The 14,314-nt window shown below is 32.1% G+C and overlaps 1 protein-coding gene across 1 annotated transcript; it reads left to right on the top strand.

Moving 5' to 3' along the window:
- Positions 1 to 979: 979 nt before the first annotated feature.
- Positions 980 to 4,916, top strand: LOC148195977 (glucan endo-1,3-beta-glucosidase-like). Its single transcript, XM_088095520.1, has 2 exons — positions 980 to 1,087; positions 3,762 to 4,916. Exons 1-2 carry the CDS (start codon positions 1,036 to 1,038, stop codon positions 4,697 to 4,699), a joined length of 990 nt encoding a protein of 329 aa, XP_087951646.1. The 5' UTR covers positions 980 to 1,035; the 3' UTR covers positions 4,700 to 4,916.
- Positions 4,917 to 14,314: the final 9,398 nt, after the last annotated feature.

The raw sequence follows: 14,314 nt of genomic DNA, 5'->3' as shown, positions 1-14,314 counted from the left end.
TATTCCTTTTCCAAATTAAAAGAAACAAAAAGACAAATTTTAAACAATTGTAGATTTTTAATTAGAAATTAATTTAGACACTAATTATTTTTGTAACTAAGATTTTGATAGCTAATATTAGAGATCAATTTAAATTTCAATTTATGATTTAATTCTAACTTTTTATTTATAATAAAAAATATTTTAAATACTAATTAATTTTAGTGTATAAATTAATATTAAATTAGTCATTATAATAATTAATTATTTTTTATCTTTAAAACTAGGTGTTAATGCATTATTTATCTCTTTAAATAATTCTAACTAAAATTCATATTGGAGTATACAAATAAAATGAAAATAATTTTGTATAAAAAAAAAAGTAGGTTTAGTATTAAAAGTACAATAGGTCCAATATTTTCTATAAGATGGTTCTCCTTTTCCAGCAGCCACTAATTATTTCAAAAATAAATTTAACATTTGTAAATAATAAAATGTGTGATAATGGAATATAAAACGTGGCATCTAAGTTCTGACCTATTCCAAGGGATACAAGGCCATTTAATTAAATAGACTTCCCAATACACAGAAGACTGAAATTGAATATGTGACCTAATGAGGTTTTAGGAAGTTTCCTTCGTGAAGACTAGTATGAAGAAATTACTACTATTAGTTTTCTGAATATCAATATTATACTATTCAGTTAGTTCTTAAAATATTATTACTTACAATTAAAGTTTTTATAATAAAATTGTATATATTTTTTTCATATTTTAAAAAGAAATATATTAAAATTTGTTGAGTAATAATATTATATGGAGAAAAAAAAGTGTTGATAATATGTTTGAATTCCAATTAATATGCATGGCCGAAATTAGTGGTAGATAATTGAAGGAATTTGAAGAGTGAAGAAGTGATTGAAGGGGCTAAAGTCAAATATTTTGTTCGATTGGTAATAAGCACTATGGTGGTGTGCATATAAATAGAGGTTAGGAAAGAGAAAAATATACAAAAGTTGTGTTACGTATTCATTCGTTTCTTAGAACCAATACAAAAATGTCTGCCATATTGGTGTTTCTTCTTCTTGGAATATTATCTTCCATTACAGGTCTGTATGCTCCTCTTCATGCTTTTCCTCTTTTAATAAATATTCTTGAGTATATAAATGTAAGTTTAACTAACGTATTAATACAAAATATTAATTAATTTTTTTTTTACCAAGAATTCAACCAAACGTATCTTATTCACATTGTAATGAATTTTTCATTAACATATATATATATATATATATATATATATATATATATATATATGTAAATGTTAAATACATTTTTAATTTTTAATTTTAAATTTTAATATAAAATTAAAATACGTATTTGTCTTAAACTGTGATATATATTCTCAAACTTTTTCAATAAATAAATATATAATTTTCTTAATGCAACTTGGTTAAATTTGCTTAACATATAGTCTTATCTGTTCAAACTCAAATGTCAAGTAATACCGTTTAATATATATATATAAAATTAATATTATTAAATTAAAATGATTATATCAATTCTTAAATTTTTTAATTTTCTAATCGTGTGAAGTTAAAATTTGTTATTTCTTTTAATTTCATTTAATTATTTTATTTGGTTTTAGAATATACAATTAATGTTGGCCTTTTCATTTTTTTAAATGTCAAATTGAGTTTTCTATTTTAAAATTGTCTCCTATTTTAAAAATAAAATATATTAACACTAACATATTTTTTATATTTTTTGAAAATTTTCCTATAGACTGTTTTAAAAAGATCACAAGAAATAAGATTTTCTTTTTACATATTTTTGCTGTAAATTATGTAAAGTTCCATAATCTTTTAAAAAAACTATAAATATGGAAAATTTTCACTATTTAATTTAAAATTAACCGCCAAAATTGAGATATTAATTGATAAACTTTTAACGATCTCATAATGTAAGTCATAGCTGATTAAATTATTTATTTCTTTTAAGGTAATTATGATTACTTTAATATTAGAGTGGATAAATTAAAGAACTGAAGTATTGTAATAAATCAAATAATAGTTGTCTAAAATAAATTAAAAATTAGTTAAAATAAATTGAACTAAACTATTTTTTATTTTATCAAATTATATTATATTTTGTGTTTTTAAAAACCTTGAAAAAAATATATTCTTTTTATCAATTTTTATATAATAATATGATATTGGTGTATAAAAATTGATAAGAAAACATATTAATTATTTAAAGAATTAGGTGAACTAATCCATTTCAAAATGGAAAATTATCGATTAAAAAAAGTAAGATACAAGATTTATCATTTAATATGTTCCGTGTAGATAAAGTATAAAAGTATAGTAATATTATAAGTTATATACAATACATAACTTTCTATTTAATTCAATGGAATGTTCTTAATAAATCTCATATTTAGCATACTATATCTATGAATGTAAAATCGTATATCAAACTTTATAAACACTATAAATATATATATATATATATATATATATATATATATATATATATATATATATATATATATGTATATATATATATGTATGTATGTATATCATGGTTATCAAACTCGCGAGTTAACTCGTTAACTCGTTCGAGTTTACGTTTTCAGCCATGGTTGCCGAGTTAACTCGGTACCAAACTCGTTTTTGGACTGAACTCGGTAGAATCGGACACGGACTCGGTGGAATCGTTCGAAATCGCGATTGCACAGCGATTTAGCGAGTTCGAAAAAAGCCAGAAACGAAGAAACTAAGTGTCGTTTTGTTTAGGGTTTAAAACCTGATTTTCACTCCACCACTGTCGTTCGCTTGGTTTTCACTCCACCACTGATCTTCGTCGCTCGTGGTCAAGCTCCGCTCGTGATCGCGCTTCGTCCCCGGTTGCTGATCGTGGTCGTCGCCGTTCGTTCAGTCCCCGGTTGTGGTCGCGTTTCGTCCCGTCGTCATCGCCGTTCGCTTCGTCCCCGGTTGCTGATCGTGGTCGTCGCCGTTCGTTCAGTCCCCGGTTGTGGTCGCGTTTCGTCCCCTCGTCATCGCCGTTCGCTTCGTCCCCAGTTGCGATCACTGTCACAGTGGCCGCCGTTCGCAACTTCTGGTCTGCCCTTCTTCTTCCAGCCGCTGGTGGTGGGTGAAGTTTTGTCATTCATTCTAAAATTATAACCCGTGAGTCACATTTTTCAATTTTAGCATGTAGATATTTAATATTAAAATATTTAATATTAAAGTATCTATTCATTATTATTCTGATTATTGGGCCTCCTTTTAGAATACCAAACTTTTGGACCAATTAACTTGAAGAACTTGTTTTTCTAACTGAAGTTTCAATTATATTCAATTAAAATTATGACAAAATAATAATAATATTAAAGAAAAATATTTAAATATATATAATATGATAAACTAATAATTATAATAATATTATAAAAGTATAAAAACATTATTTATAAATTATAATATTAAATTATTCTATTATTTATAGATATTTTAAAATATTTTTACACGAAGTAAACTCTTACGAGTTTACGATTCGAGTTTACGATCCGAGTTTACGAAGCTCCCACGAGTTTACGTAAACTCTCGAGTTTGACAACCTTGATGTATATATATTATTTCTATAAACAGTATAAAATCACCATTAACACCGATTCCAACTTTGTTACATGAATATCTAGCGATGGGGTAGCTTCGTTCCAAGAAAACTACGCCATGGTTGTCTTTATCCTCTTCCAATGATTTAACGTTGTTAAACACAATGCAGCTGCAGAATCCATAGGAGTTTGCTATGGAGTACTTGGCGATTCTCTACCATCAAAGCAAGAAGTTGTTGATCTATACGAAAGCAATGGCATAGGTAAAATGCGTATATATTTTCCAGAAGCAGACACACTGGAAGCTCTAAAAGGTTCAGGAATTGAGTTGATCATGGACGTGGCAAGGGAATCTCTTCAATCTCTCACAGACCAAAACGCTGCCATGGATTGGGTGAACACAAACGTGGTACCCTATGCACAAGAAGTCAATATCAAGTACATTTCAGTAGGAAACGAAATTCGTGCAGATTACAACGAGGCTCAGTACATTTTGCCTGCCATGACCAACATTCACAATGCAATTTCATCAGTCAATTTGCAAGGTCAAATCAAAGTCTCCACAGCAATAGACTCAACCCTAATTTCCAACCCCTACCCACCTAATGACGGAGTTTTCAATTCAGAGTCATACATAAAACCCATTGTTGAGTTCTTGAAGAACACCGGAGCCCCACTTCTTGCAAACATTTATCCTTACTTTGCTTACATTGGTGATAAAGAAAACATTCCTCTTGAATATGCTCTTTTCACCCAACAGGGGGAGAACAGTGTTGGGTACCAGAACCTGTTTGATGCAATGCTTGATTCAGTATATGCTGCACTTGAGAAAGCGGGAGCAGGTGATGTGAAGATTGTTGTTTCTGAGAGTGGGTGGCCATCTGCAGGTGGAGATGGAGCTTCAGCAGAAAATGCAGCCACTTACTATGCCAATTTGATTGCTCATGCAAAGAGTGGAAGTGGAACTCCGAAGCGACCAGGTGGGTCTATAGAGACTTACTTGTTTGCAATGTTTGATGAAAGTAACAAGCAGGGTGAGGAATCTGAGAAGCATTTTGGTCTCTTCACTCCTGATAAATCACCTAAATACCAACTCAGTTTCAATTAGTTCAAATTCAGACAGATTATATACATAATCTTCTTCTTTAGTTTCAATAAGTGTGGGGTCTTCCCATCTACTGAAATGTGTTTCTACCCTTAAATTAACAATATCACAGATCATCTTTTGTTTTGTAATATATTTACTTAGTTTGCTTAAATAAATACCAACCAAATTTATGTTGGTTTATTTCAATCAAAACATACTTTAAGATTTGAATAGTTTATGATGTCACTTTGTTCACTTTTCTTTATATATATATATATATATAGAATTTTGTGTCTTGAGTTTTTTTTTATTATTAATTTAAAATTGGTGATGAATTTTGATGATTTTTAGATGATGGTATAAAGATATCAGTTAGAGTGATAATAATATGATTTTGTGAATGTAGTGTGAATATCATTAATAAAATTAAATATTGAGACTTTATTTATGATTTAAATAACGTAATGAAGAGGTAAGGAAATGAAAAGTCAATAGGGGTTCTTATATATGTAATTTTGTGGAATAAGTGTGTAAGGAATTATACTAATTTAATGTTTACTTTCAATTGGGATAAAAAGAATTGTTTTTTTTTTGCTTTGATGGTAAGTATGTTAGCATAAGTTAAAAGTATTTAATGTCACAAAAGTTTACTAAAGTTGTGGATGATTTTGTTTGACTTTTAGTGTCTTTCATGATAAAATAAAAAATATATTTATTAACTTTGATGAGACAATGACAGAATTGATTATATGTTATAAGGTTTCTTATAATTAATAAATTGATTTAATTATAATTTACTTTGTTTATTATATTTTGTTTTACAGTACGTATTAATTGAATGTTGATCACTAAAAGATAATGTTGCACATACAAGTAGGGAATATAACATAATAGATTAATCATTCCATCGCGTATAAATTCATTCTTATTTGATCAGTATGAATTGTTTCATCTTCACTTAAGGATATATATGTACCCGCATTCGTATTTGTCTATTCATTATTTCAAATAGTATAAATAATTTTTTATAAAAAATCACAACAATAAAAATTAAGTATTCAATGTTAAAAAAGACGTATTTTTTTTATCTAATGTATAATTAATATCAAGTAATAATAAATTATAATTATATAAATATCAAATAAATGTATCAAATAGATAAATATCTAATAATTATATAAGAGAATAAAAGTGATTAAATATATGTCTTAGAAATAAATTACAAAAAATGAAAAACCAAATAAAAATTAATATAATTTTTTAGATGATCTAATAAATTAAATATAGTGTAGCAACTTAAACTCGAGACAAAATGAGCATTTAATTTTAGTAAATTAAATGTATTTTAGTTACTTAAAATGGAATTAAAATATTTATAGTAAAGATATTTTCATGTGGTGCATGCTTTTTGTAATTCAAAATTTTTTACTTTGAAATCAAAACAAAATATAGGATTGTCAATGATGAAATTAAATCATTTTTAAGATGCACTAGTACAATAATAAGAAAAGACACCGGTTAGCTTTGCTTATAGGCATCAGTTGTAGAACTGATGCATACATGGACGAGGTAAAAAGGACACGTTTTATTCTTCGGTCAGAGGTGAGATAAAACAATATAGAATTATGCCTCGGTTCTTAGATAACCGAGGCAATATGTTTTTTTTTTCTCAGATTTTAGTACACAATGGAACCGTGCTCTTCAGATCCAAAAATCCATTTCCATGTCACAAAGAATTCCCATTGCGGTTGGTCATGTGTAAACCTTCAACCTGAGAAGTGGCTATGACGGCAAAGGAACCTGAAACGGAGTGGTGCAAGTGAAATTGTTTTTTAGCAACCAGAAAATCCCAAAACCAGAAAATCCAAAACCAAAAAATCCAAAACCAGAAAATCCCAAAACTAGAAAATCCAAAACCAGATATGAAGAAGAAGCAGAAGAACAAGAGTAGATTTGACGACAAGAAGAAGAACCAAGAAGCTCCCTTAGGGTTTCTAATCACTCGCAGAGGAGAAGAATGACTGAGGCAGCAGCAGCCGCGACAGCGACGACGGAGGGCTCGCTGATCTGGAGCGGCTTGGCGATCCGGAGTGGTGGATCTGGAGCGGCGGATCCAGAGCGGTGGATCCAGAGCGGTGGATTTGAAGCGGTGGATCTGGAGCGGTGGATGAAGATGAAGATACAGAGGGGAAGAATGGCGGAGGCAGCAACGGTCGTCTGGAGGCAGCGGCGGTCGTTTGGAGGCAACGACGGTCGTTTGGACTGTGCACGAGAATGGGAAGAATGGGAGAGCACAGAGGGGAAGGGAGAGTACCGAGAAAGAAGAAGTTGTTCGAGTGTGAAAATGAAAAGGTTCAGAGAAACTGAGAAATTGTAGCGAGTGTATAGGCAGCGGTCGTCTGGGCAACCCGAGGCAACAGGGCTTTTTCAAAAAAGTTGTGTCCTCAGGACAGAGGTATAGGTCTCGGGTCTTCTTCTAACCGAGACAATATTACCATTCGCCCTTGGGTCAAGTTGTAACCGAGGCATATAGCCTTTTACGCTTTGGGTTTTTTGTAACCGAAGCGTATATGACGCGTTAGTTTCCAGTTTTTTTACTAGTGATGGTATTTAAAAATACTTATTCTATTGAGAGATAATAATTATTTTTACCAACTTAGATACTTTTTTCTTGTTAAAGGTATATAAATGAGTTCAAAACTATGAGGGAACTCCATTGATCACGTATATAAATCTAGTTGAGTTGAAAAATTATATTTTTTTAAAATATGGATCAAAAATAAACTCAATTCAATTTATTTGTGGATTAAATTGTTCAACAGATTGGTAATGAGTTAACCTTGTAACCTACCAATAATTATCATTTTTTTTTCATGAGTTCCCATATTATTGTTTACCACTTTTAATCATATAAGTTGACAATTTAATATCTCTAATAATACTAAAATGTTGTTTAATAATATTTGAATGGTTTAGATACTTAATTAATTTGTTTGTTTAATTATATAATTACACACTTTGATTTTCATTAACTATCTTTAACAATACTCAATGATAAAATAGATTTTTTAATTATTGCTATAAATAAATAAAGTGGGTGAATTCATTTTATTATATTATAGTAAAATATATAAAAGGATAAATTATTAACTCACACTACAATAAAAATTGTATTTATATACGGAATTTTATATACGAATTTTTATCTGTATATAATGTGAATTTTACATACGGTTTTTTTATATGGATCTGAACAATGGCAGTACATACGGATTTTCCATATGTAATTGGGGAAAGTTTTATATACGGATTATCCCTTTGTAATATCGGTATGTAATATTGGCGTGTTTAGGCGCGAATTTTTCCAAAGATTGATCCGTATATAAGGTCGTATGTAAGTGAAACATAATATTATCTTTTGATTTTAAATACGGATAATGAGTTAATAGTAATTAAAAAAAGAACATTTAGTAATTAAAAAATCACTTTTAGTTCAACATGTGCATTGTGGACTGTTCTCACTCTGGACTCTTCTCAGTCTCGATTCTTCTCACTCTCGAGCCCTAACATTCCAGAGTGAGAAGAATCGAGACTGAGGTTCTTTTTTTTCGTTTTGCTCTGATTGTTGTTACATTGACCTATTTTTGGTCATTGTTGTTTGGAGGTTTGAAATTGCGATTAAGGAAACGTAGGTTGGTTTCGTCGATCTAGAAGATATAAGCTCGAGTTGGCATTCTCTTCTACACCTGGTAAGTTTCAATTGTTTAGATTTAGGCTGGTCTTAAACCTTGAGTGTTATTGAAAATGGGTGTTCAGGGAGGGGATGGGATAGGATGTTGATGGAGATGAGTTTTTGTGTTGAGGAGGTCGAAAAATGCATGAAAGTGTGTATTCCATTTGTGTGTTTACTTTTGCATCCTGAAATAAGTGGTTATTAAAAGATTTCATAACCGTCACATTGTTTTGAAGTTATTTTGTGTTTAGATATTTGATTTGAAGAGGAAAGAGTGAAAATAACTTTTCGGTGTTTTCATCCTTTAAGGTGCAAATGTTTGAAAACAACTAGCTTCTTTTGTTATCAGTAATAGGACAAGTGATGAAAATGTAAAATCATTTTCTTTACTAAGCAAACCCTTAATTAGTTAAGCATTGTTCTTGTTATCATACAACTCTTGTGCAAGTGTTAGGACAATAATGTTGCAGCCTTTGTAATCTTCTTTCATGATTTGAAGCTAGAAGATTATTATTTTATCTGGTTGCTTGATATTCTTGCAGATAGCAGAATTTGTGTTTGGAATGCATTTGACGGAAGCTTAGTACACTCATTGACTGGGCATACTGAATCTGTAAGTGTTTAAGGTTGGTTTTGGTTTCTCTTCTTACTTTGGTTTGATATCATTTTCTTCTTTTGTAAGTATAATATATGATGTCAGATTCTGGCTTTTTATGTGATATGTAACTGAAGCATCTTATCTGATGGCAAGTGTTGTGTTTAAGATTTTGTTTAAGAAGTTGGTTAGGATTTATAATATAATTTGATTAATGTTTGAAATGATTGATAGAGTCCAACATTAAACCAATACGCAAACAACTTGTGGTCCATTTCATGGTAGCAAGTTTGTTTGGTGAGACAGTAGAGTGATCTTCAATTAATGAGTATACTTTTCATACTGCAAATTGCTCTAACTGCAGTTCCATTATGGCATTCAACACACTTTCATTGCTTTGCAACAACAAGCATCGTTTTCCACTTAAAAGATGAATCATTAACTAAGTTTTCTCTTTGTATTCTTGTGTTTCCAACTACCAATAGCTTATAATGGAGTTAGAGTACGAAAGTTATAATATAGTTTTTGGAGATTTAAAATAACCAAAGCATAAAAAACTAATACGTATTTATTTATAGACTAATAACATAACATGATCATTTAGATCTTCTAATATCTTGTATAATCCTCAATTATCTTATCCAATATTCATCTTTTTTGTCAACAGAGAAAGGTTATGGAGGACTAACCATGAAGAAAAGGTCAAAAAAAATTTCCACACCAAAGCATCTCATAAATTATCTGAGATGTTTAAAAAAGCTCGAATACAAGGAAAAAAACCTGATTGGATGGGAGATATTGTTTGGAATGGTCTTCTGGAGAAGTGGAACATGCCACTTTATAGACAAAAGTGTGAAACGGCCAAGAAGAACAGGACATTTGACAAGGGTGGTTGTTTGCACACTGGGGGATCCATTAGCGTGCAGTCACAGGAGCTTGGTCGGTCAGTGCATGTCGATGAAATATTTCAGCAGACACATATTCGAGCATCAACAGGAGAATTTGTTGATGAAAGGTCTAGGCGGACACCTGTTAGTTTCTACTAACTCTATTATATTCTTTATTAGGTTCTAAGTCTTAGGTCTACCTATTTAACGATAATCATGTATTCATTTAACAGGAAGAATTTCAAGCAAGATTTTCTCAAATAAGATCTAAGACTGCATCTGCTAGTGTTATCTACGGATATTTGTATATAAGTTATATACGGATTATCCCTATATAACTTATATACGGATTATCCGTATATAGTGTTATCTACACCCTATTTATATACGAATTTTTGGCCGTATGTAATCCGTATATAACACCACTTTTTATACAGATTTTGGAGGTTATATACGGATTTCAGCTGTATAATTGCGATTTCCTTGTAGTGTCAATACAACAAGTATTGACATATTTTACTTTTAATACAATAAGAATAAAAATTATATATTAGTATAAAAACTTTAATTTCTTTAATTTTGTTTGAACTCTATTAATAATTGAGGTACTAGAAGATATATTTTGTCTAGTAATTTTCACATGTGTTTATTAAAGGAAAAAGAAGTAAATTATTTTTTTTTAAACTCTAATGGGAAATTAGAATTTGTCTTACCTTCATACTTTAATACAATTTGGTTTTCAAACTTTAAAAATAATAGATATAGTTTTTTTAACTTAATTGTATCAATTTCTTTTGTCATGTCAAGTGAAATTTCGAACTGACGTTTAAAATTGTTTAACATATTTTAGTTCAAATGTTAGTTTGAAAAGTCATTTAACACATAAAAAAGTTAATATTATTAGGTTAAAATGATTATATTCATTCATTTTTAATGTTTGGGACAAAGATATATCAATATTACAGACATAAACAAATTTTAATTTTGTGTTCAAGTTTAGGAATTAAAAACATATTTAACAAAAGAAAAAATTAACATTATTATACAATTATCGTTGGAAGGATTATTATCCTTTGCTTTTTGCATAAATTTAAAATTCTTAGTAGTTATGTCAAAGTTAATTATATATTAACATTAAATTTTCCTTTAATAAACACATTTAACACCTATTAAAAAGAAACGTGTATTCAACTTCATTAACAATTAATGAAGATTAAAAAAAATATAAGTTATTGTAATAATACTATAGTATTTTTATTGTAAAAAAATTAAATATGTCAATATACTTGTTGCATTGAGATAATTATTTATGCAACATAAAATAAGTAGGAAGAACAAAATATGTTTAAGTAATTCAATCCACGTAACATATATTCGTGATGAATTGTGTAACATCCCAAAAATACAGTAAACACCATATAGTAGAATTAATTACATTTAATGATAAACCAAATCAGTCTTAATTAACAAAAGCACAGGTTCTGGCCGAACGGCCTTCCAAGAAGCAAAAATACAATTAACGACGTTCGACCTAACCATACCAGACCGAACGGTTTACAAAATAGAAATACCTATCGGTCAATAAAATCAAAAGGGGAGGGGTCGTTCTAATACTGTACTCTAATCTAACTAAACTAACAGATAACCGAACGCACTACTGTTCGGCCTTCACTTCAACCTCGACGAGGTTTTCTTCCTCTAAGAGTTCATCTTCAAGCGCATCCTCAAGCAGCGCCTCCCCATCTGCTCACATCCACACGGATGATTATTGCAAGACAAGACGGACGTACAAGGTCGAGACAACACAAGGGAAAACGAAGGGTAAGCTTATTGAATTTAATTCAAGTAATAACATGCATTTCATAACACATCCAACATATCGAATAATTCACAACATATAATTCAATCAATTCTTTAACTCAATCAATTCCTGATACTAGACTGACTGTCCGGACCGTATGAATTCTGTGTAGCTACGACGTTCGTGCACCCAGGTGGTGTAGTAACTGGAATTTATCATCAGTTGCCACCCGAGGTTAGTCCCTTCCATCCAAAGTACCCCTAAGGACTAGGACCTCCTGCCGTTCCCACGCATGACATACTCCCCTCTATGTGAGGACGAGCACTCACGGAACATCAGGATGAATCGTCAGCTAAGCTTTGTGATGAAAGGGTCGCACCTCCCACAAAAATTGTGCATAAAAGAATGCAGTATAGACTAGGCAGTGACTCCTAGGTCGTCTCTCAAGGACCAATTGTGGTTCAGGTAATAGGTCGAACACGTTAGGGGGGGGTTTGAAAAGGTTTTCCAAAAATTAAAGAACTTAATAAAGACACAGATGCAAACAAACTAATTTAAGCTAGCATGGTTATTAAACTAGGACTATTAAAAGCCTTAGATAACATTCAAACATCAAACACTGTTACAAACTGATTAACAAACACAGTTAAAAATAATTAAATGCAACACTAACTCAAACACATAAACTCAACCTATTAATTAAATTAATTAAAGGGTTAAATATGTTTTTAGTCCCTAAACTATTGGCCGTTTCTGGTTTTCGTCCCTCTTCCAAAGTAAGGTACAATTTGGTCCTCATTCTTTAGAAAAACGTTCGTTTTAGTCCTCAAAATTTTGTTTTTAGTCCTCGTTTTAGTCCTCAAAACGTTCGTTTTTTTGACTAAAACGAACGTTTTTTAAAGATTGAGGACTAAATTGTACCTTACTTTGGAAGAGGGACGAAAACCAGAAACGGTCAATAGTTTAGGGACTAAAAACATATTTAACCCTTAATTAAAAACCAAAGAAATCAACAAGCCTAATTTAATCCTAGCAAATTACTTGTCATAATGGCAATTAACAAATGAATTTAAAAGTCCAATTGGCCAAAGAAAGAACACATGGCCATGAGTCATCATGCACCCAAGTCAAACTTCAATTTCACCTTAAATAAGCCACAAAATGTGTTGACTTCTTCTCCCATGTGCACCATTTTTCAAGAAATTAAGCATGTGCCTTCCACACTCTCCAAGACCGTCCCCTCTCTCCTTCCATGCAGCAAAGAAATGATTTTATACACCAAGGCACACAATTTACGTGAACCACCAAGTGGAAATGCCAAAAAATGCTTCAAAGACCAATGTGCAAATGGAAGATACCATGGGTGCTCCTACCAATGTGCCAAGTAAGCTAAATCAAATGAAAACAAACTCTAAAAACCTCCATTTCTCATTGCAATTCACGGCTGGAACAAGCAAAAGCCAAATCTCAAAGTGGAAACATTCCTTGGGTCAAAACAAGCATCTTTTGTGTTGGTCCAAAAGTGGTAAAAATTAAATGAAGCAATTTCCTCTCTCCTACAAACTCCAAACGGTTTTTCTTCAAGAATTATGCATCCAAAAGCTTTCTTCCACTCTTCCATACAGAGAACAACTTCAAGAAACCAAAGTTAAAGTTTCAAATGAACACAAGAACAATAAACCCAAACTTCTACTCATCAACCCATCTTCAACACTACCATTTCTTCAAGTTTCTTTGCAAAAACGAAAATAATACTTAGACCATCATTCCAGTTCTGTCCAGCCTCCATAACATCACCAAGATCTGATCCCAACCTAGTCTCAAGCATCAAAACCGAAATATGCAAGGAAAGAGTTAAACCCACAACACCCACACATCATCTTAAGCTCTCTTCAACCACTAGTGCAGAATTGATCTTTAACGTCACCCCATAGACGTCCGTCCACGAAAACTCCAACGTAAATAATTGACCGGTGGCATAAATGTAAATAATTGAGTGTGGAGACGTCCGTCCTGGAGGGGGACGGACGTCTATAATATAGTAGACGACAGACCCCTCTAACGGACGTTCAAAAGACTGACTGGTTGAACTACCCGGTCAGCCTCTTGAACGTCCGTCCTGGAGGGGGACGGACGTCTATATGTAGTAGACGTCCGTCCCCCTCCAGGACGGACGTTCAAGAGGCTGACAGGGTAGTGAACCAATCAGCCTCTTGAACGTCCGTCCTGGAGGGGGACGGACGTCTACTATATATGGACGTCCGTCCCCCTCCAGGACGGACGTTCAAGAGGCTGAGGGGTTGTACTACCCTGTCAGTCTCTTGAACGTCCGTCCTGGAGGGGGACGGACGTCCATATATAATAGACGTTCGTCCCCCTCCAGGACGGACGTTCAAGAGACTGACAGGGTAGTACAACCCCTCAGTCTCTTGAACGTCCGTCCTGGAGGGGGACGGACGTCCATATATAATAGACGACCGTCCCCCTCCAGGACGGACGTTCAAGAGACTGAGGGGTTGTACTACCCTGTCAGTCTCTTGAACGTCCGTCCTGGAGGGGGACGAACGTCCATATATAATAGACGTCCGTCCCCCTCCAGGACGGACGTTCAAGAGACTGA

Source organism: Vigna umbellata, chromosome 7 (genome assembly GCF_029865625.1).
Source record: "Vigna umbellata cultivar VRB3 chromosome 7, Vumbellata_1.0, whole genome shotgun sequence".
Taxonomy (NCBI): domain Eukaryota; kingdom Viridiplantae; phylum Streptophyta; class Magnoliopsida; order Fabales; family Fabaceae; genus Vigna; species Vigna umbellata.
This window is presented reverse-complemented; position numbering and strand designations above follow the sequence as displayed.